Source organism: Vidua macroura, chromosome Z (assembly GCF_024509145.1).
Source record: "Vidua macroura isolate BioBank_ID:100142 chromosome Z, ASM2450914v1, whole genome shotgun sequence".
NCBI lineage: Eukaryota > Metazoa > Chordata > Aves > Passeriformes > Viduidae > Vidua > Vidua macroura.
The window spans coordinates 72,457,866-72,482,814 of NC_071611.1; the positions used below are offsets into that span (position 1 = coordinate 72,457,866).

At 40.0% G+C, this 24,949-nt stretch overlaps 1 protein-coding gene across 2 annotated transcripts; it reads right to left on the reverse strand.

Moving 5' to 3' along the window:
• Positions 1 to 15,433: 15,433 nt before the first annotated feature.
• LOC128822613 (3'-5' RNA helicase YTHDC2-like) lies at positions 15,434 to 16,767 on the reverse strand. Of its 2 annotated transcripts, none has more exons than XM_054004378.1 (2): positions 16,046 to 16,767; positions 15,434 to 15,599 (listed from the first exon to the last, which is right to left on the reverse strand). In XM_054004378.1, the coding sequence occupies exons 1-2, from the start codon at positions 16,416 to 16,418 to the stop codon at positions 15,505 to 15,507; spliced, it is 468 nt and encodes a 155-aa protein (XP_053860353.1). In that variant the 5' UTR covers positions 16,419 to 16,767; the 3' UTR covers positions 15,434 to 15,504. The 2 variants fall into 2 exon arrangements, with proteins under 2 accessions (XP_053860353.1, XP_053860354.1); XM_054004379.1 differs by having other exon boundaries at positions 15,439 to 15,599; positions 16,244 to 16,767.
• Between the last annotated feature and the right edge of the window lie 8,182 nt (positions 16,768 to 24,949).

A 24,949-nucleotide genomic window follows, 5' to 3' on the forward strand; every position in this document is an offset into this window, starting at 1 on the left:
CTGCTGAAGAGACGAAAGCAGACTCCAGGCTGACAGCGCCCAGCCCTTGAAAATAAAATATGGGAAGTGGTGAAAATGAGGATTTCTTTCTAAAAACAAAACCTAAAGCCAACAAAGAGACACAGAAACTCAGAATGGAAAAGAAGAAGCAGTTCTATGAAGACAGTGTTGTCAGTCACACGCAAAGTGAGAGTTTTCCAATCGTGAATTATCTTTGAGAGTGTGGCAATTTTTTATGGTAATTTTAACCCAACACTGAGAAATCTGGAGAAAGAAAAACAAGGCTTATCTAATGTAAAGTGCTGTGGGGTTTTTTGCTAACTTAAGACCAGTCCAAATCTCAATCATCCTTTGTTGTAAGGAATCAGTTGCAAACTTTATTTCTTCCTCTCACATCCCCCAAACAGAAGTGATGCTTGGAGTAAAAGGCAGAATAAAGATTAAATAACTTGTGAGTGAATGAGAGACAGCCAGTTCTCTCATTGATATACATCTATGTGCAAATGTGCAGCTTAATGCCAGTATGACTGATTAAACAGGCATTTGTTGCTACATAAACTTCTGAGCCCTCACCCACAGTGTTGGGAAGAATATAATCATGGCCTGTTAAGTCATGGATAGCTTGGAGAAAGTGAAACAGGCAGTCCTCTGCCCACAGACAAGATGTGAAAACACCCCACTGGACACTGTGACTGCTGGTGCTACATGGGAGAAAGAGGAAGGAGAACAAATTAATGGGGGGAAAACAACCCAGACCTTTGGGAAATGCCTGAGCATCACTCTTCTACAACTTGGGAAATTATTCCAAGGAAATACATACTGACCCTACACACTGGACTAGGCTAGAAACAGTTACTACATTGTGTGCTTTATTCGAAACACAGATTGTGGATATCTGCAAAATGGAAACCAGTATGAGGCATTTCTTACCTGCCTTTTCTCTGGACAGCACTGGCTTTTGAAATCCACCCCATTTTTAGCACTGGAACACGACTCAGTACATCAAAAGACTTCTAGAAAAACATAAGAAAGGAATATAAACTGAAAACTCAATAGGGTACATGAAATAAAAGTTACTAGTTATTTAGATTACCAACAGAAGTTTTCTAAAAAGTATGAAACACTAATAGATATACAGTAGCTTCTGCAACAAAGGTACCTTCTCAGTTTCAAGTGAATTTATGATGGTATCTCCTTTGTAGTACCTTAATGCTCCACAGTTTGTGAAAGTCAACATTTTCTAGTCAATAGGTAATTGCAAGTCAGTAAAAGCTATGTCAAATCTGTGTTCTGAGATATCACAAAGCAGGTAAAACTACATTATTATACCAAATAAAGTTTTCCTTTTTATCTCACTTGGAAATTACCTACTTATTTTCTTAAGACTGATGTACAATTACAAAAAAAAACACTTTATGAGAACCTCAGAAATTTGGTGTGCATATCACCTATGAAATCCAATTTCATTTTCAAAGCTGTACACTAGGTCTTAAATTGCCTCATTGTGTGTTCTCACTTTTCTTGAACAAGTAATGAGGAATGGGCACTGAACACAGCAAAAAAAAATGCTTAAAAACTTCATGGATTATTTTTGGACTTGATACAATAGTAGGACAAAAGGAACTCCCAGTGCTCTCTAAGTCTCAGGAAGGTGGTGGTCTAAACTGAGGACTTGTTTTAAAAATCCAGCAGAAATACTAAATTGCAAAAGAGAAAGATCCATTAATACATCAACCTAGATTAGCTTTTACAAGGTTTTTTAGACAGCTAGCTATTTACAGTATTTGTCTTCAAACAAATGGATGTTGAAACTTTTCAGCGAGGACTGTTGCCTGACAGGCAGTAGCTCTCAGCTAGTAAAAGCTTTTTTTCATTTTCATGTAAAGTAAAAAGAAAAAAAAACAAGTTCCCCAAAGTTTATGCACTGTGTGTTTTAGAATTGCACTAGGAAAATTTAAGGCAATCCTACCTCTTTCACCTTGCCTGAGTCAATGACAAACACCACATCATTGACTGTTATGCTGGTTTCTGCAATATTAGTAGAAAGAATCTGCAAAAAAAAAAAAACAAAACTACCAAAACTAGAGTCACTGTAAAAGCAAAGGCAAAACAGATCATTGTAGCATCGGACAAAGTCCTCTAATACTTGCAATTTTGCGGATGGCAAAAGGTGGAGTTTCAAGCACTTTCTTCTGATCCAAAGTCTGCACACTTGAATGAAGCATGAAAACTTGGTATCCAATGAAAGACAAAAGGAACATTTTAAGGATCTTGAAAAGAAGCAATGAAAAGCCACAGCAACTAAAGGTTTTACCTGTGAGCATTAGCAGCAAATCTCTTGTCATCCAAAAGAATGCGGTCCCTGAGGCTCACTATCTCATCATACCCAGGAAGAAATATTAGAACTGCTCCTAAAAAAGGAAGTGGGTTTGCAAAGTTAAGCAGAAAATTCAAATACATGTCGACTAGCACTCAGAAGGTTTTAACGTTTGGGGATTGCTGAAAGAAGAGCACGATTCATCAGAAGCCAAAGCCACAACAGCTGGTTGGGTATTTACCTACCTGCATCACAACTATGACAGATGCTGTGAAGTAAGTGCATTATCAGATCCAGATCCACTTTTTCATCATCAAAACTGTGATGATAAGCTGCCAGTAGTTCTCTGTCCTCTGCACTAAGGTCACTACCACTATTTTGGACCAGGGAACTTTCATCCAGATTTCCAAATGCAAATGAAGCGCTGTAACAGAAAAATACACCAGAGTCAAGGCTGCCCCTTCGGGTTTGCATTGAGCCATCAGCTCAAACTTAGATCAAGACCAACACGACTATTGGTCTTGAATTCTAATGCTGAAGTGTAGCAGAAGGGAATCACCATACTATTGCTGTTCACTGATTTCAATGTTAACCCAACAAAGGATGCCCCTTCATTTATTAGTGCTAACTTTAGGTTTCTTCAACTTCATTGAAACACAACCATAAGCAAATGAAAGTGTAAAGATACTTCTCGTTCATCTGTTCAAGGAAAAATATTTAAGAGATACGTATTCTCCAAAAATTTCCCACTAGCACAAACTGCACTAAGAGAAATTATAATAAATATAATCTTTACAAAACACTACCTCAACTATGATAACTGTAAGTTAATCAGAAAAGCATTCTTGAATGGCCTAGTGTACACATTACTTCTGTCAATTTTCTTTAACATGCCTATTGCGTATAAAAAATATACAGATAAAAACACATGACAGATTTGTTTGCAAAGTAAGCATGAGAAAAGAAAATGGCACATAGCATACAATTAGCAAGTTGTGCAAACATAAACAATACGATACTGAGTACAAACTTGTTTGGTTTTGAAATTCTTATTCTTAAAAAAAAAGGTATTGCTATTCAGTCCAGATTTTACAGCATGAAAAGCTAAAACCTGTTCTGATTAAGAGAACACAAACCTCAAATTCCCCATCACTATCATATACAACTCCTTCTGCAAAACAGCTACAGCTTACCTGTAGGATTCCAACAGATCAACAACCTCTGTCTGTCCAAAGTGCCTAGCCCAGTCCACAGCCATCCTGAAAGAGTTGCACAAGTAGTTTTATTAGATTTTTCACTTCAAAAGATGAAGATGAAGAGCACATCAGGTGAGGCAATTGACACCAGACTTTTGTACCCATTTCTCTCAGTTATCTCTCAGTTATTGCTGGATCTTCAACTTCCCATTTGAAATAGGTGTTAACAGCTATCTGACTTTTAGGTAACTACAGTTCTTTACCACAAAAGAATGTCCTTGTACACAGGAGCACCGGCAAACATGCACAAGGAAATGAGGAGGAAGGAGGTGCCATTCCTTTAAAAAGCCCACAACAACGTGCAGAGATCAGACCTGCCTGTTTGCAGTACCTTTGAAGTCATCTCCAAAAGTCACACCCCAGGCTTAACATTTGGCTATTTCAGGTCTTTCAGAAGCTGTCCTCCTCACAATGCACTTCACTGTTTTACACCTTTAAACTGAATTTCTTCCCAAGTTTTTCAAATGTTAGTACCAGATATCAGACCCCTGGAATCCTAATTCTTATCATTCCATACTACAGTTACAAACTGTACTTCCCTGCTTAGATGAAGACATACTCCATGACCACAAAACCTGAGCTTCTACAGATTCGCAAATATTTTTACATGCTACAACATATTTAGAAACGTAACAGAAAGATCTTCTGATATAGGTAACTCCATGAAAATACAAACTGCCAAACATTTTGGTCCAATTCAGTAGATTACAGTTGTTCTGCTAAGCAGTGTCTTAAATAAGACCTCCTGAAACAAAGTTTATAGCTCATAATCAAGACCATGTAATTAAGAATGCAATTTAGAATTTACAGAAAACAATGTGATTAACAGGAGTTAAAAACTGTTTAGGCTGTCAAAATCTTATAGTCAAAAGTTCTTACAGCAGTGTGATAAGTTAGCAAATTAATTTAGATGTTAAAGAATTTTCTTTCTTTCTCCTGTATTGACAAATAAATCTATCTTTTGGTTTCTCTGTTTTTACCAGCCATTAGATGATTTGCAGTGGATACTTGCTCCCATGCTGATCAACTCTTCTACTTGACTCAAAAAGCCTCTCCCTGAAGAAATCATCAGAGCAGTCGCACCAGTTTCACTGTGCCTATAATCAACTGAGAAGTAAAACAAAAAAATCCAGCAAACCCCATAGAAATCTTATTTCTTCATCTAAATATAGTACAAATATTGCTTTCAAATTCCAGCCCAAAGAGAATTTGTTTCCTCACTTTATCTCTGCAGTCACTTCATGTCAATTCCACACTCTTTTAGAAACACACTTCTGTCAATACTTGAAAACAACATCATCAACTAACTAAACAACTCATTAATTCTGCTAGCCCTATCCAATTTTTCAGTAGGCATCAGAATGTAAAGGTAACAACATTTGAAACTGGAGAGAAAAGTAGCCATAAAAATCAAAGTAAAGTTGAGGTTGCTTTTTTCTTATGTAATAGCACGTGAAACTTACCACTGACATTTTCAGTTAAAGTAAGATTTAACACCTGAGCAAACGAATCAGTATCTTTATGCAACCAGATGTCAGAAAGACAGGAATCCATTTCTTTTACTATCCACGGTTCAAGGCAATTCACATCTTTTTCAGTCTGAAGATAAAAAACAATACTGAAAGATTAATCTCTTCCAAGAGTTGTCTTCATTCTCATACATTACCCACAAAGAATTTGAATGGTAATTTTTCCCAGCAGCAACCAGAAATCCAGCACTCAGGTATCAATGCATTGATTTTGTCAGATGCAAGTACTAACACAATGGCAGTCGAGCCATTTGATCTGAGGAAAAGCTGTGTACAACCACCCTAACTGAAGAGCACACTTCAGCTACAGCAGTTCACCCCAATCAAGTAATCTTTAAAATAGGTTAATATCCCCAAAGACTCTACAGAACTACCTGTAGAAAACAGATTTTAAATGGCTAGTAATACAACACAAATATAAATGTCTCTTCCAACTAAAGAAAAAACTTACCAGTTGATTAAATACTGTGTCACCACCATCATCCAACCATTTGTACTCCTCATTTGCCCTTGGAACCGATTTTTGTCTCCGAGATGTCCTTTTGTTACTGTTGCCTTGAGCTGAACACCACTCAGCAAGAGTGTACTTCTGTTTCTCTTCTAGAATGCAAAATATTCCCCAAGAAAGTTTGAGTCATCTTTATTATCCATTGTTTTCTACTAAAAAAGACAGTTCCAGCAGGTCCAAGTTTTACCTATTCAACCTCTTTTATTTAATCTAGAATGCTACTACCAGTCCAACATAAATGACATGTTTAAGGATACCCAAAGTGCACACTGCAAACAAGGGCTATAAGAACGAGGTAAAACCCACCACTTTGGTGTTGAACCCCCCCAAGCCTCCATTATTCCAAACTACTGCATTCAAAGGGTCTTCCTTAAGTAATCACCTTGCACACAATCTCAGCCCAGATCTTTTTCCAGAAATGGAATGCTGAAGACACGTGATACAGTCCCTGCACGTAACAACTTATTTTTCTACACAAGTGGAAGAAACATTCAAAAACACCAGTCTCTTAACTGAACTTTTCTGTCCCCAGTGATTAGAGATGAGCACTGTGATAAATATCCAGTTAGGACTGTATGTTATAGCTTTGGGGTTTGCTTTTTTTTTTTTTTTTTAATTTCTTTAAATAATCACTGGGATCATTACTTTCAGGTGCCAGGAAAACTTCTGAAGCAGTATCTGCTTAATCAACTGAAAACCAATGATGTTTAGCTCAAGAGTGTTAACACAAAAAATACATCCATGCCTGAAGAAAGCAGTGAAAAATGTTACTGAAGGCAACAACTTGTCCATTTTGTGCAAGATTGTACAAAATCCTGCCTGCTTTAATAGCTACACTTTAATTTGCACCCAAAGGTACAGAGCATCCTATGCTTCTTTAGTATTCATGTGGGCACAGCCCCCAGTTCTCTATAACTCTACAGTGTAATAATTAGAAAACAGATGACATTTATCAACTGAAAGAAAAAAGAATGCAACCACCAAATCAACGTGATTTTTTCCATTAATTGCATAAACTATTTCAGTAATGTAAATACTGAGAGCTTAAAAATACTTGCTGTCATCTAATCACATCTCATTTAATCTCCTGACTTTGGAATTTTAACAGAAAAGTATCCTGTTAATTGTTTGTTCAATCAATCAATGATTCTCATTGTCAACCCTTACAATTAACAAGTCCACCGACCTTGCTGCTTCTCTTCTTTGTACTTCACCATCTCTTTGTTTGTATACCCAGTGCTTCGTAAAATGTCCTCCAGAAACAACTCTTTAACTTCAAAAGGCCTGCCTTGGACTAAAATAGAAAAAAATCCATAAAAGATTATATATTCACTAGCTTCACTTACAGCATTCATTTTTTCAAAAACTATCTTCACTGGAGTTTATTTTTCTCAGAATTATACAAAACAAAACATTTCCAAAGTAAAATGCCACTTTGTTTCTCTTCAACCTCTTCAATTTTATCAAGTGTTACAGCAAGAGATGTTCATAAGACTGACAGTTATTAATTTGTTTTTAATGAGAAAAAGAGAACAGCCGTTTTTGTTTAGGGTTACAAACAAGAACTTGCCATGTAAGTCTGACACCTGGATTTAAAATTTCATGAATTAATAAGCAATTAATACAGCTTTTTGCAAGGTTCCACACGGAGACAGTACATCTTTGTACTGAACTACTTTCTTTTCATCAGAAGTATGTGAGAAGAGATTCTTATCTCCATGTCCTCAACTTATTCAGCAAAGCTGAGCTTTCTTACTGAATACTTCTTGACAGATGAGACATCCCAGTGGCCCTTCCCTTCTCATAATTTATCCTGATTTCTTTTTCAACATGACTGTTTTCTAGACCTTATCTGTGGACATTAAAGGATGCTTTTTTGCATGAAGAATTAAAATCTCTGCATTTTGATTTCTTGTCCCTTAAACTGACTCAGGATCACTCCGGATTTTCCTTCAGAAAGAACAATCCACAATTCACATACTTTTAGAAGCTGTCACAGAGGAAGCCTTCCAACACTGAGCACAAGCTTTGTGTACTACAGCAATCCACAGCTACAAAATGTTGGTTTCTGTGGTCAGGATTTTGTCAGCCATAATGCTGATGGAGAATCAAACCTTTTACATTACATTAACAGACAAAGATGCTTCTTTTAGTTCTTAAATTCTCAAAAAAAAGGAAAAAAAAAATAAAAGGGGGGGAAACCATCTTTTCAATTGTTATTGGCCTGTTACATAACCAGCACAAGCACTGTGGTAAACTGGAGAGATTGCCATCAGAATTTCCAACACAAATTGACTGATCTGAAAGAACAGGAAGCTGCAAAAAGAGTAAACTGGAAAGCCACACAACAATCACAACTGAGGCTCTCGCTTGCAAAAAAAATTCAGAAAACATGAAAGCATATGTAGTTTCCTGATTCCTGTCTCCAACAAGTTGCAAGCCTTATTTTACTAGGCAGAAATTCAAAACTGGGAACTAAACACTTCCAGCTGTAAAAAAAAAGAAATAGGAAAAAGAGGTTTGCTCTCACAAACATTTGTTAAAATAAACCAGTAAGCAATCCCACTTCCTAAAACTGTTGAGATTTTTTTAAAAAAGGCTGACATGCAGAGCGTCTACCTGATTGTCAAATAAAGCATTTATCTTAAAAGCTACTTTACATTAAGTAAAGTAATGTAAGCTTAAAAGCTTACATTAAGTATACAAATGTATACTTAAAAGCTTACATTAAACTTGGATATTATTGTTGAAAAAGTAAGAGGATTGCAAGGTGCCAGAGGAGGTTGCCCATGCAGAAAACCTTCAAGCCAGGAGCATGGGGAAAAAAACTCAAACCCACAAAACCCCCCCATCTCCCACACATTTATATTTTGCCTCTACTAAAGATTAGTCGCATGAAATTAAAACAGCAATAATGGTAACTTTTCTTTGCATTTGAATGTAATCTAACTGCAGGTAACTGAGTCTGAACACAAACTAAGAGAAACTGGATGCCTTTTCTGAATATTCACCTAGATGAAGGGCTACTAATTTCCTTTAAATCAAAGAATCATGTGTTTCTTTTTTCATGTGAAACCCGATCTGCCTGAGCCTGTATTTCTGAGCTGAACAGCTACAGTTAGCTGTGTTTCATCCAGTAACCAGTAACAACCTTCACCAAGCCTGAAGAGTGAGATTCTACTGGAATGTATTAATATGTATCACACTCATGTAGCTCCTAAGTCCTGTATCAGCATGAAGACAGCACTTCAATAACCTCTTCCTAGTTCTTCAGTTAATAGTGGAGGGGGGCAGGATGTACCTGCATGTACAGAACTCCCAGTGACTAAAACACTTCACTCTGAACGAGGTGCAAATAGTCAAGAAACAAGAAACCTGAATACACAAAGAACAAGGATTCCTGGAACTCTCAGTGTATTCACCATGTGCTTTTACTCAGAATAGTTTGTAAGATCTGTGAGTCTCAGGGCAGGTATACTCAGATTTAAGAGTTAAGATCAAGACTTACTATGTATTACTGGGCAGCTTCCAAAATACCTAATAAAGAGATTTGTATCTAGAGCAGCACCAGAAAGAATTAGTTTCAAATTATGCTGGTTTTGCAGCACATCTCTCAGTTTTATTAGCAAGAAGTCGCTGAACCTATCCCTCTCATGTACTTCATCCTGTAACAAAAGGAAAAAAAAAGAGATAAAAAACCATCATAGATTCAGGATCACAGCTTCTGACAAAAACAAACTTTTCTAAAAAAATAAAATACATGATTTGGTGGCACATTACAGAGGCTTTAAAATGTGTAAGTCTAGTTTAAGTAATAGGGTTTTATTTAAAAACTATCCATAAGCAAAAAAAAAAAACCACTTCAAAAAGATTTTATCAGCGCTGAGTGCATTGCAATGCTGAAGCTGTACGCACCTTAACTTTAGAGGCTAAAGTGAATATCTGAAACCTCTCTGATTTTGTATTTGAAGCCAAATTTCAAGAAAACGCCCCAAACCACAAATCCTACAAATCTTATTTTCATAAATTCTCACTTCACCACTGATGAGCATTTAAAGAAATGGATGACACCACATAATCAGAAAAACAGACAGATTGCTTAGACAAGTCAAAGCCACACAAAGCCTATAAATTAAGGCACCTAACTGATTCATCATCTTTGTCATTCTTCTGTTTTGATTTCTATTATGAATGAAGGAAACAAGGACTCAAAATACAAGGTTTGTAGGCTGACATCAAGAATGTATAGATCATTCTCATGCCTTTTTAACTTTGATAAACAGGCAGGCACCTAAACTTACCTTTTAATCTTCAGGACTTCAATCTTGCCATAAGCATTCTAGTTCCCCTTCCTTATTAAATTCCACAATAGGAATATTAGCATACTCATAAATGAATACATCTGAATAATTTGTTAGCCATTAGACTCCACATTATCTAGAAAACTCTGGGCAAACAAATGGACTGAAAACCTGGTAATGCTAAAAGAAATGATAACAGAAATTCTGAGACAAGCACATTGAACCTCATCCATGTAAGCCTCCCTAAGGATTTGCTGCTGACAGGGGAAGTTCAGAAAAATTTACACTTCTGTCTTTCTCCACTCCTCCTGATTCCGCAATTAATCATTGGCATGAAAATAAACTATTTTTACAGGAAAAAACACAAACACGCAGAAAAACACCAAAATCCACAAAACATGCATGCTACTCTAAGGACTCAGAAAGTCTCTGAAGCTGATTCATCTTCTACCAAACAAAAACACCTGAAGTGCTCAGCAAATCTAAATAAAACAAATGAGGACCTCATTTTCCAAGGCAATACATATTGCCCCACCCCACATGAAAGACCACAGGATGCTCACCACAATAACATGGGTCACGGTGGAGAGGGTGCTGTCTCCTGCCATCAGCGTGCCAAGGAGCATGTCATTAGTGCAGAATGTTACCAGTGTCTTTGGAGAAACCCTATGGAACACATCACACAGACAGCTCAGGGGCTTTGCACCATTTAAAGGCAGCTAGCTTTCCAGGGATCAAAAATTAAAGCAGCTGCTGACCACAAGAGGAATTACAGTTCTCTCCCCAAAAGACTCCTGCACACCACTTGTTTTTAACCTATGCCTTTTCCCACACATTTCCTAACAATTTGTAGTGCTTGCGCCCCAAAACTTTGGACAATGGATTAATTGAAAAAATAAGATTCAGATTTTAATAAATAAGGAAGTAAAAGAGAAGCATGAAGAAATTCTGCATGCTCTCACTGCTCTTCTTGAACTGCTGCCTCTGTTGTGCAGGTTTTCCTCCCCTGTTCCCCACTGTCCCAGAGGCACTGCCACCATCACAGATGGGCTCAGCCTCGGCCACAGGCAGGTCTGTCTTGGCTGGCACCGGCTCTGTCACACACGGGAGAGGCTTCTGGCACCTCCTCACAGAAGCCTCCCCACAGCTCCCAAAGCCTTGCCTTGAGGACACAATACAGTACAGCTGCCTAAATCACAAAGTCATCTGCTTGATCCTCTGCTCCTTCAGAAGGTCAAACTACTGAAATGTTACAATTCTATACTGAGAGAAGCTGTCCCAATAAAAACAGCAATTGTCACTACGCCCTCTGGTACTGCCATCCTCAAGGAGCTGAAAAGTTCCTTTCTACTGTACTCTACAGCTCTTCTCTGGAAGACAGTTCAGAAAACCTTAAAAATTATACTTCTGTGTTACTATAAACACCTCTAAACATCTCCATTCCAGATTTTTTTTTTTGTCCACAGCTCAAAATATTGTTATTTCTCCCTTTTAGTGTTTCTCTGCAGCAATTGTATTGATTCCTCTCAAGCTGGATTTCCTGCACTGCTTCCAGCAATTCTTCCATTTTCACCTGACTTTGCTCTTCTTCTGCCAGCACAGTACTTTCATATATTAATCACCCAGCTTATTTGTGATACATCTTCACCAGCTCTTCTAATCTCTTTATATCCTTGTGAGCTTTCGTACACACATTTGAATTCTTACTGCGGCTTTGTTGTTCAAGCACATTCATTTTCATCAGCTGTGTGTTATCTTTGTTCACTCAAGCAACACAACCTTTTGCCATCTTCTGGTCACTCATATCCCACTGCTGGCCCTTCCTTCCCTGAAATGTCATTTGGCTACACGGTGCAAAGATGTAAAAACCCCACACAATCCATTCATGCTCTGCTTTACAGACAAATTCATCAAGTGGTACTGAAATCTCTGCTTTTACTTCACTTCATGTTTTAAACACAGAAGCTGAAGAAGAGTAAATTTAGCCCAAACTAGACTGATAAATAATGCTCATCTCCATCAGTCACTTTCCAATTTTGTTGTTTTCCCTTTTATGACTCCTATCAACTCACACTACATAACATTTCTTACAGCATGCTGGTCTTCACACCTACCTTCAAAGCTTGCGGAACTTTTGGATCCACACTTGTTACAAGTAGAGAGGGGGGAAGAAAAAAAAATTTAAAAAGTGTAGACTTGATCTGAAAATCAGACAAGGATTTCCATGCATACACTCCGCAGAAGAAGTCAACAGAAAATACCTGAGATTCAGTTCTATAAGACAACCTACTACATGAAACTGCAAAACACAGCAAGAAAGCCATCCTTTTCCCTCTTACGTATTCCTTACCTGCAGTAACATATCCCACCTGGGAGGCTGCAACCCAAACACACTGCAGTTTACCTGTGCACAAGATGCACAAGACCAACACAAGATCAACTGGCACTCAGAAATACCATTAGGACCTGCTTTCTAACCGGATCTGGTAACCAATTGTCTGGCCAATCTTCTCTCTTCTTTCTGCTGCCACTCTTTCAGCCACAGCAACAGCTGCTAAACGTCTGGGCTGAGTACAGAACACACGACAGGCAGTTCCATTCTTGTAGCAGTCATCAAGGATAAATTGAGGGATCTGTAAAGAAGTGGTTCAAATTTACTTTTTGAGACAGCCACAGCTTTGTTAGCACAGGGAAACAATTTAACTGCATCTCAGTGTTACACATTGCAAAAGACTTTTCATTAGGATTATCATGGCAAGCATACCCGAAGCAGTGGAAAATAAATTTCTAAGTATAACCTCTTTAGGTTTTTTTTAAGAAAAAACTTGCAGTGTCTCCCTCCTGCTTCAGAGAAATCTAAAAAAAAAAATCTCCTGTAGATAATCTCTCATTTTAACACAAAAAACACTCTGGGTACTAAGAACAGAACTACCTTAGAAGAAAAAGGCCTATACAAACATCACAGCTACTTTCCCTTCAATATTTTGTACTATTTTAATGAAAAAATTGTATCTACCAGAAAATTGTGAGGAATCATTTATGCTTTTAGTACCTATCTACTGGCTTAGTGTTTCAAAAGCAAGAAAGTGAATTGGAACAAGATTTTCAATCATACAGGAAAAGAAAAGCCTTAAAATAGCATCAAAATATCCCGTATCACAAATATTACACAATTGTCATAAATACTGTTCTAGTTTTTATTTAATTGAAGAAACATACTTGCGTAGTTTTTCCTGATCCAGTCTCTCCTATGATCAGAACAATTTTATTGTCCTTTATTATTTGGACAATTTCTTCCTGTTTTTCAAGAACTGGTAGTGACTGCCTGAAGGAATCAAACTCTGATTCCCCTCTTTTCCCTGGGACCTGGGGGATACCATCATTAAGTCGAAAAGTTATCTTGTTTACTTCTTTGTTTTCTGTGAAGACAAGGTAAAAGTTTATTTATGCAGATACAGAGGAAGGTCACAGAAAAACACTGCTCAAAAACTGTACTGAAAAATTAACATTGCTGACTTTTGATGCATCCCTGTGGGTAAAGTGACAAACCCATCACACATTTAGAAGTCATATTTATAGCAACATGTCCTCCTGCAGTGCTTGAAATAAATATCTTTCAAAACAGTTATTACTTTCATAGCTATTTTGAACAAAACCAGACTCTTCCAGAGCATTGCTCCAAGTCAAAAAAGCCCACAAAGAGCAAAAGGAGAAACAGAAACTAAACCAGAGAACACAGCCCGGTGGATTTTGGTGGCCCTTGTATCTGCGCCCACATTTCACACCTGCAGTTCTCCCTAGAAATACACACTTCCAGGGGTAAGCCTTGAAGCTATTCCACGCCTTTGCCTGAAATCATACTAATGCAAGCATGCTGTATCAAGAGTCCTGGCCCCCACACAGCAGTGTGATGTGTTACAAAGCAGTGCCTAAGTAGCCAACAAACGGGCACATCTTCTGAGGCAGCTACTTCACATCCATCATTGCAAGTGCTACTCTCTAATTCCTTGAGAATTATTTTCCAGAAGAATGAAAAGCTTGCTGTAAACTCAATGATACATATGTAATGTCAGTAACAGATTCATATACTAAATTTCAACCTCTGTTGTACCAAGATAAACACAGACTAAGAGATCGGGAGAACTAAAAATACATTCTTGAGATGCGGAGAAAGGCAAATATTACACTGCTCATTAACGTATCCCTTACATTCCTAAGACATTGCATTTCAGTCCTTGCATTATAGCTTCCCTCTGTTCATTAAACAATCCTATTAAACAACTGAAACTATTGGAAATAACAGCAAAGGAAACACTTCAAGAACAGACACCACCTATCAGAACCATGCCATTAAACAAGGCATATTGGTACAAGTGTTTTCTGTTCACTACACCCATCTCTGCACACAGAAACACACTGTAACTCTTCCACTTGTAGCTGCTAAAGCAATAATCTAGATTAAAACCTTGCTTTTTTTAAAAAAAAACCCCAACATTTTATCAGAAGTTTGTCTTTCAGTGAACTCTTCCATATTCAAGAAATCAAGAAGTCTGGACAGTAGTCTCTTAAGGACCAAATCTATTTTGTAGAGATGAAGAAATAAAAATTGAAATTCTTCATTTATCAAGGACATTAATTTCTACAAGCAGAACAGACAACTTCATTTTCTCATATGGGTGTTCTTACAGCAGCAGGGGAACACTGACTCTTCAATCCCACCTCCTAGAACTTTTATGGAGCCACATTTCAAAATGTGCTTCCAAAAAGGTTTGGCTGGAACTGGCTCAAAGATTCTAAAGTAACACAACACAAGGTGGACATCACCACGTGCATGATATGACTTCCCAAGTTCTTCACAGCACCAGTTCTAAAAGACCTTAAAAGTAAGGAAAATTAATGCGTTTGCAAGAAGGTGTCTGTTAGGACACGAGAGGGGACAGAACAGAAAGAGGTTTCTTTTGTCTTTGGGCTGCAGGTGGTTTTTCCAAGTGGTGGCGATGGACAAGTCCAAAGCAGAACACACGCCCAACGTACCAGATTCAACAGCACAGGCATTTCCTCGCTCTGTCCTTGGCAGGAGTTCCGTGCCTTCCTTATTTGTGACGGGAAAGCGCTGAATCAGACTCCGAACAGCGTGTTTCGTACGGAGAGCCAAGCCACAAGTCATGCCTGCGTGTGCCTCTGATACATCCTTCTTCCTTACAGTCAGGTAGCGATTGGCTCCTTTTCTGTCGGCGGGAGAAGAAAACATATTTTAGGAAAAAGGAACCTACTCTAGGTTGACTTTGATCTGTCAAGGTAGGAGATGCTATGCAAAATCTTTGGGAAAAAAAACAGAAATCACAGTGAGCAGCTTTTTTAATGGAGCCATTAAATCCACAAAGTATAAAAGCAAGCTGTCCCAAAAGGCATGTCACAAGCTTTTCCAAGCATGCATACAGCAATGAACACAGATGCTCACTTCTCTTTTACACTTTTTTCTCTAATACTATTCCTTGCAACACAGTTGAGTATGTTGAAAACATCAGTCAGGTTATCATTAGTCTTGAAATTCTATTGGTCTGCACCAAAAAACTGAAAATTGTACCCTGACTCACCCTTTGCTTTTAGATACCAGTCCAAGAGACTGACAGAGACGGTGAACAAATGCTCTTTCAGTACTAGTGAAACTAGAAGGAAATTCCATCTCTAGAATGATAAATAATAATGAGAAAACAGTAACAATGCAACAGGCACTAATCTTGACAACTCAGTGTTACAGAACCACAGAATTGCTAGGATTGGAAGGGAGACCAGCCAGTGCAACCCCCTGCAGGGTCACCTGGAGCAGCTGACAGAGGAACACATCTAGGGTTTGGGATGTCTCCAGAGGGGCAAACTCAGCACTTTCCCTGGGCAGCAGTTTCAGTGCTCTGCCACTCTCAAAGGAAAGAAGTTCTCCCTCATGTTCAGGTGGAACTTCTTGTGTTTTAAGTTATGGCCACTGCTCCTTGTCCTGTCACCAAAAAGTCTGCACCGCCTTCCTGGGACTCATCTTGAAGATCTTCGTATGCATTAGTGAGATCCCCTCTCGGTCTCCTCTAGGCTTAACAGGACCAACTCCCACACCTCTCCTGATAAGAGATGCTCCAGACCTCTCATCTCATCTCGGTGGTCTCTGCCGGACCCCTGCAGTGGCTCCCTGTCTCTGTGCTGGGGAGCCCAGAGCCGGACACAGCACCCCAGCCGTGCCTCACTAGGGCCGGGCAGAGGGGCAGGATCCCCTCCCTGACCCGCTGCCAGCGCCCTCCCAACAGCCGCAGGCTGCCCCCGGGCCGGGCTGTGCCGCGCACCCGCCTCGTCCCCGCTCCGGAACCGCTCCAGGGCGAGCTGCACCGCCATTTCCACCACCTCGTCCACGCCGACCTCCCTGAGGGCCTCGGCCCGGGCGCGCCCCGCGGCGCCGGCAGCCCAGTCCCCCGCAGCCCCGCCGGGCTGCCGCCGCAGAACCCGCCTGTGTCGCGACATGGCCCCGACACGGCCCCACACGGCCCCACACGGATCGGGGGCCGCAGCTGCTCGGCCCGAGGGGCGGCGCTGGCGGCGGGCGGGGCCTGCGTGGAGTCACCCACAGCCCCGTCGGCCCGAAGGGAAGGAAATTGGCTCTTTTCCCGACGGTAGGGCCAAGCCTGCCTAGTACCGAGGTATGTGTATGGCTGTGGCCAAAACGTGGCACTGGTGCCCTGTCCGGTCATAAATTACGTGCTTTAATTGCATGGTATTAAACGTAGCTGTGGCGAGGGTCATCTCGGCCCTCGGCCTCCTCACTCTGTAAAGTGTTACTTGCCCTTGGTTTTGGATCGTCTTTTCCTGCTGTCCTTTGACTCTACGCTGAGGACACGAGGTAGAAACTAAACCCAATCCTCTTGGGCTTGACGCAGGGCTCGGGATTGAAGGCTGCTGCTTTGGAAACATCATCGGTCAGAAGGAGAGTACTTGGAAGAAGAACAAACTACTCCTCCGTTTGAACAAACATCCTCAGTTGTGAACTGAAGTGAGCAATTAAATAAATAGAAGATAAACACTCACTGTCTGATGCAGCTGACTGAAAAACAGCTCTTAAGCGACCTCTACCAAAGCTTTTACAAGACTAACTTCAGCATAATTCTGCACTGAGAGATCACACTGGAGCGGAACAATTGATCTGTTCTAAGGTTATTTTTAATTTTTTTTTTCAGTTTTCAGTTCAGCTATCTGACTATGTATCTTTAATCAAAGTACATAATGCAAGGTCCTCATAGCTGTTCCTGTGACATTCAGTACTGCCACCGCAAAGCAGATCACAGTTATTATGGAAAATTAAACACTTCAGCGGAATAAGATGAGCATTCCTCTTATCATCCTTGGTATCAACAGTAAAAAATGAGAGTTCATAACTAATTTGAAAGAGTCGCATCAGAAATCTTTAATTATGAACCCAGATCTCTTAACAGTTTTTGCCTCTTAACAGCATCATCTTGCCTTCCTATAGACAAAAAGCCCCATGATTCTGAAAAATGATTCCTCAGATTCCTCAGTTTGCAGAACATTTTCTCTCTTATAAACACTCTTATGTTCCACAAAAGATGCCAGTTCTACCAGAAAAAGAACTGCAAAGGAAGTTAGTGAAACAGTATTATCAATTCTGTACTGTGTTCGATTGTGTCAGGTTTGACTGACAAAATAATTAGTCTTTCTGGTTTTTGTTTGTTTGGGATTTTTTAAAGATTTTAAGTGCTGTAAGACTTCTTAGCTGTTGAAATATGATGCAAGGATCACTGGTGAGCCAATTCTTCAAGTTAATGAAAGAGCACAAGATTTATTTCTCTTTTCAGCTCCTTAATTATTAAAAAAAGAAAAAAAAAAGAATTCCCGTATGTAGGGGTTTAAGCATTATAGTAAATTTGTAAGCAGACAGCTGTTGGCTGCTGTGATCATTAATGTTGCCATGAAGTAAGTTATGTATTTATACACATTTAGGGAAGTAAGACTGATGTCAAATTCTATTGAGAGATATTTGTTTAATAAATTAACTGCAGTGAAAATGGGCATTTCTTGCTCTACGGCACACTCCTGGATACACTGATCCATTGATAGTTCCCCAGACCTTTGGCTGCTGATGCGGGTGATTGCCTCTGCCCCATTTCTGGAACCTCTCCTGTCATCTACTGACACATCATTCCTTACTTCTCTGTCTTTTCCACTTCCCTTACTTCAGTTCTTATTGATTTTTGAGACATCAAGGAAAAAGCCTTTTGATCAGTTCTGTCCTTGTAAAACAACCTCTCTCAGGTGCTCACTTGCCACAGTGCAGAACTTGGTCTTTGTCTCTACAAATCCATTTCCCACATCACTGCTGAACTGAACTGAGCCGCACCCTTCAGTGCCCTCAAGGCATCCAGAGAGTTCAGCAAGGACTCCAGAAGGAAGGCTGGGAAGAGCGTGATTCCCAACAGGATCAGATATGCCCCAGGTCTTCCCACAGCTTTCTCCACTACTCCTCACTCCTAAATTGAGAAACTCTAGTTTCCAGGGTGAGCAAATGACAGAGGACAGGAGGGAGAGTTGAATGATCCTGTGCTAGCAGATCTTTCTGTGTCTACAACATGTTATCAAGGCAGCATGAAAACTGCAGGGATCCCATGTCTTGTGAGCTTAGGAGCCGACTGAAGGCAGAAGGATTTCATCCCCGTCATTCATGTGCTTGTGTCTTTGCTGAAACGGGAACTGATGTGCTCCCTAGGGAGATTAATTTATCCAGAATGTAATTTCCTACTAGAATACTGTTTCACTGAAATATTTTGATGAAAACAAAACCTATGTTGCAGAAATTGTCTGGAGCACAGAACACATTTACCTATTGCAGTCATCAGTAGCTTGCAGCAAAAGGTTTTGAGGTTACTTCCTAGTCACAGTCTACAAAAAGACCATTTATCTTTACATATGCCCCCACTTTTTTTGACCAAAGTGGTATTTTGTTAACAGAAATACAGCTTCAAATAACATACTTTGGCAAAAAAATAGTGGGACTATTTAATATCTTTGTTTACATGTATATACAAGAAATGAGGAAATGAACTTCTAACTTTCTGTATCCAAAATGTGGATCCTTATGTAAGATCCAGGAATAGGAACCTGTCTGAGTAGGAGAGCAGTTTAGGATATTTTTGGAAAAAGGGGCAAATCTGTTCTCATTTCTATTAATCATCATCATCACAAAAAAGTACACTTTTCAGAACAGTTTTACAAGGTGGTTGAGCATTTATAAAGGTGAAAAATTATTAGGAAGCTTCTCAAAAGAGGCATTAATATTCTATCTAAACATTAAATTCTCTCTAAAGTATTTTTAATCCTAGATTGAAAAAAAATTCTTTTGAATATACTGTTGTAAGAGTTTTCAAACAGCTCTACTTGCTAAGAATTCCACAGCAAAGGCTGCACAAGACTTATATTTCTAGATGGAGCTTTAAATCATAGATCTGTGATGAGAAGTGGATCTAAACAAACTAATGTGAAGAAGGTAATACACTGACTTCAGACACAAGATTTTGATGAGGATTTAACCTAGCAATTTCCTAGCTAAACCATTACTCTGTTGGCAGCAGATGCAGTTTGCTGTACACAGTGATGTTTTCTATAACATTAATTTGAACTCACATTATATGTCTGTTACTTAAAATCTTTTTACAGTGAAGGTCAGTAAACAAAGATGGTCTTTATCTGAAGCCAGCTGAAACATGGTATAATCTCTCCTTTGACACCATCAGGCATTGCTTTTGATCATAGCGTACATAAAAATCTTCAGTCTGAATACCTAAGCAGTGGCAGCACTTAGAATACCTAACTCTCCCATCTATCTTACAGCAACATCAAAAAATATGTGGTTTGTAAGTTGCATTATAGAAAATAAATTATATTTTTAATTTCATTTCCCTAAAAAAAAAAAAGAAAAGAAAAAAAAAGAAAAAGTAGGTTTACATAGGAAATTACTTCTATTTAGCCCTTATATTACCTGGGCATGCTTTATATAGGCTAGGCACAGATTCAGATCTGAGCATACCTGCATCTTAGTAGCTTGAGATACGTGTGCAAAGTCACGTTATGTGAGTGCCTGGTGGCCAAGCCAGCTCCACCCTGGTCCCATGTCCCAGCCTGCCCTTTGTTGTCCCAGGGAAGTGTCTGATACCCTGGGCTGATCTGGCTGCCATGGCTGGGTGGTCCTGGCTGCCAGGCCCTGCTCTGACTTCCCAGGCAGCCCCTGCAAGTTCTGGCTCCCCAGCCCCTCGAGATTGTCATTGTAATACTGATACAGCAAACCATGGATTGGGATCTGACCTGAGCTGCAGAGATTCAGGTGATGAGAAATTATAAGTTAAATTGTATTATAAATTCCCTACCGTCCTAGTTACAGATTGTACTATGTTGACTCTGCTTGTAGAAATCCTGTGCCATTCTAATAATAAATTCTCTTCTATATCAATCATAACATCCTGTGAAGAAAACAAAGTTTGAATTGTACCTATGGTTTAGTGCTATCCTCACTCTGCCAATATCCCCAAGAGAACCCATCTGTGCTGGGTGACAGTGTCACTCGGATAACACTGACATGTCTATTAACCGAGAACCTCATGGAGCAACAGGGAACTTTTTAGCAAGTGTGTGAAAAGGGCTGGATGTAGTATTTAGGAAATTGAAAGAGATGGTATTCTGGACAGTTGGGCTCTGGATGCTGAGAAAGTTCTGCATTGCACACCCTGGCTACCTTGCTCAAAGGAATATTACTAAATTAAAACTTCTGCTTGCAAATTAACTTACTGTTTTATTAGTGGGTTTTGAAAGAGGTTAATTGAAAATGCTAGGGCTGAATGTTAGCTAGAAGGAAGTTCTTACCTTTTTTTTGGTCAGTTGATTTTGGTCATTTGGCATCTTTTTATGCAGTGACTTAAGCAGTTTTCTACTGCAAAACCACTTCTAGGTAAATTTGGAGAGGTTTACAGTGCTTTTCTTTTTCTATTGTTCAACATCTGATTTGAACTAGACTTGACTTTCAGAGATCACAAGAACTTAGGTGTCCTGTTGATTTGGTGAAAACTCTGAAAAGTCCAGCATCTCTGGAAATCAGGTGTCTCCTGCTCAACTTTCAGAGATGTCTGATTTTGGGTATATCAATGTTGGAGATTAAGTGCAGCTAGTAGTGCTACAGCATTGTTATTAACGTTGGCATTGACTGTCTTGTATATGCTTATTTGAATTTAGAAATCAGGACATTATGGAAAATGTATCTTGTGCATTATAAATTATATTGAAAAACTAAAGATTTATTTAACTTACATAAGAAGAGAAATATACCCAACGGCTTGACAGTTAAAACCCCCAGTCTTAAACAGAAAACATACAAACTTTTAAATATTTATTTTGAGAAATATCAAATCTATTTTGCTACTCACAGCAGTACAGAACTCTCACTCCTTGCCCTCCTTCCTTGTTCTCTTCACAACTCTCTAGGCACCACATACCCCTCCCACCAGGGATGCTTCAGGCGGAATTGTACTTTCTGCTGCACAGCATAGTTTGTCTTTTAAATGTGGGGGTTTTGCCATCTGAAATTCACATTTTTTGCTTTGTTATCAGGGAAAGTCAGAAACCACTGCACCAGGTTTTCTTGGGACTGGTACAAATGCAAAAAAAAGTTAACTACAGCTGATGCCCAGAAGGAAAAGATAGCAGGAAAAAAATCAATTCAACCAAACCAAAAATTGGTCACAATGAGCAGGGAGAAGTTAAGGAATGGGTGAATTTCTGATCCAGAAAGAAAGCTAGTGTGTGCAGCATGCATCTAAGATGAGAACAAAAGATAAAGTGTTATCTAGATTAGACAAGAAGTGGGAGATTAGTTTAAAAATTGTGAGAACTGGCCAACTGTGAGGCTTAGCAGACAGCATCTGAAAGGATAGGTGCAATATTTTCTGCTTTAAATGCCTTGGAAGAGTATGGAAGTGTGTTGGCTCCATACTACAGTGCCCTGGTCATCCAGCAAGAACTAATGTGAGCGATGTAATTTGGAAATCTGCAGAGCCTGAGACCATATGAGACCAGTGAGTGTATGCATGCTTAACTTGCAAGCAGTTTTAGTTAATAAAATGCCAGAGGAACTCTTTACCTTGTAATGACTTACGTAATCAAGGTACAATAAATATTAACAATTAGAACTGTTGCCATCAGTTAATGTACTTTAAAGGCACTGTGCAACAAGTGTGATAACTTTGCTGGATTTATATATTCATTAATCCCTGACAGCAACAACGAAGATCAAGATGTTTTGTGGCATGAACTGGATATCTTCAAAGACTTCATTAATAGGAAAGGAATAATACCTGATGGTATGAGGGAAACGTATGTCCTTAATATCAAGGTCTTTTTTTTTCAAACACAGAAATAGGTTAGGAAAAAACTTAGTTCACCCAAATTAATCATGTGACATGATGGAGTAAGAAACATAATGTGTTATGTAAACTGAAATGCTGTTGTAGACTGTTTCAGAATAGCTGTTTCCAGTTACAGAGAAAACAGGTTGGTGCTGGTGCTGTATCACTTCTTTTCACAGGGGACATGAGGCCATAATGAGCCAAGCAAGATCCTGCACAGCATGGCAGCAAAGACATGTCCTCACCGTGGCCTTGGCACTCCAGGGCAGCCCAAAAAGGGCCGAGGAGTCCTGTGTGTAACCAGGAGGGATGACTGACATCACTGTGGGTCCCAGCATTCCCCAGTCCCTTGCTGGCCATTCAGTGCACACTGGGGACGCTGGGCATGGGTGGAACATGGGGATGGGGTGCACAAAATTCAAGAGGGGGCCTCAAAGTGGAAGGAGTGGAAGCCAAAATCGCTGGGTGGAGACCCCCAAAACGGAGGTGCGATATCCCAAAATGGAGGGAGGAACCCACAAAACTGGAGCAATGCCCCAAAAAACCACATGAAGCTGTTCTCTCCCTCCATTGTTTACCAACAAGAACTATCTACCAACTCTAATTTCAGCAAATAATTTCAAGTGTTTTAGCTGAAAGTCATTCTGAGCAAACTTTGTAGAAGTGATCACAGAATCACAGAGTGTTCTGTGTTGGAAGGGATCCACCGAGTCCAGTTCTGAAGGGAATGGCTTGCTGGCAGGGTCAGCACCAAAGACACCCACACCAACTTAAGGAAGAAGTGTCATTTCCTGTAGGGCAAAGCAGCAAAGAAGTACAGAAGGATAAGCTAAGCAATGCACCCGATTATTGCTACAAAAGATTGCCTGTAGGGATGAAGAAAGACACATCACCAGTTACCCTAATACTTGACCATTGTCCTGACACACACGTCAGCTGGGGATGCCCTGTCACACCAAAGGATTGGAGAAGCACTCCCAGTAACGGGGAATTCCTATGTGGTTCGCCCACCCTCAGGCCAGGCTGCCAACTTTGCTGTGAGAGGGCCCAGATTTTATACTGTTGAATAAACAAGCTACCCTAACTTCTAGTGCGGGCACATCTGGTTTCATCCTCCTCTTGGGCAGGGCTCAGGGAGGAACCAAGGGAGTTTGCTTTGACCCTCTACCTTCAAACACAGCCAGATGGAGATGTGATAAATGAAGATGATTTGTGCTAATAATTGTAACTATATTGATATTTTGGAAAATATTTGTTAAAAAGTAATAAAGGAAAGCAATATGTAATTAGCATCACAAAACAGATGTTCGCAGATGTTCATAAGATCCAGGATGGAGTATTGAGATATTTTAGCACAAACAGCCTTGGGAAGGACAAAGTTGGGAAAACCTCCCAAGAGTGGAATCGACATTGAGACAAATAAAAGTCCAGGCAACTTCTTCTGAGGCAAGAACAGCCTTGAAGACAAGTAAGTTGATATAATTCCAGATAGAAAACCCAAAACAGGAACATAATGGTTACTTATATAACACCAAGCTCCCTGTGCATGCGCAACCTGCCAGGTTATTCAGAGGACAGCCAGGAAGACCATCGGCCTTCATCCAAGAAGACCCCTGAAGAGTCCAGAAGACCCCCAGCAACAACAGGAACATGTGCTGTATAATATGGTGACGTAGACTTCAAGAATCAAAACTGGGAGGAGATTTACAGGAACTATTGATGAATATGTATTAGCATACAGTGTAAAAGTTGTGCTTGGATTCTTTTGCCTTTTGTACGTGCGGCAGGGTGAGAGGTCCTCCCCGTACCCCGCTTGGTTTTGCTTATGCTTTATCAGAACCACTGCCAAATTTCTCTTTGTAACTACTTCATTATATTTGATTTTATTATTATTTTATATGTTTTTATACCTCCATTAAAATTGCTGCTAAAGTTTAAATCTTGCAGTTTATTGAACTTGACATATGGCACCTCATTCATGACACCAGGAAGAGGCACGCAGGGCCGGGCTGCTGCCTCCTGCAGCTACAAGGGCCTCCTGGCAGCCTGCCTCTGCCGAGGCTCAGGCTGCTCCGGGCTCTGCCGGGGCTCTGCTGCGGTTCCAGCCCGGGCAAGGCCGGGCCCGCTCTCACCTCACAGTCGCTGACAGCTCTGCACCACAGGAGACCTTTCAGAGCACCCTCTCTGATCTTGCTGCTTTCTCAGCTGAGCAAGGCTCTCCTCCAGCCAGAAACATTGCACTTAGGGATACAAATCCAAGTGGCAAGCGCCCAAGTGCTCTGGAGTCACAGCTGAAGGCCTGCATCAGCACAGGATGGTTTGGCTTCCCCTCTCCCCCTTTGGTTTTTCCTGCAGATGCCATTGCCATTTCTGCCTCAACTAGAAGTGCCCCAGATGTGCCAAAAGGGACCAGTGGGCTGTATTCCAAAGGCAGTGTGGTCTGGAGAGGATGAATGAAGAAGAGCCTTCTCCACTTACAAACCATACCAAAGAAGCCATAAGCGTGTCTTAGCACCAAGAAAAAACACCTGGCAATTCAGAAGGAAATGTTGAGTTTTCTGAAGGGGTCAGAAGGAGGGGAATCTGCCAAATGAG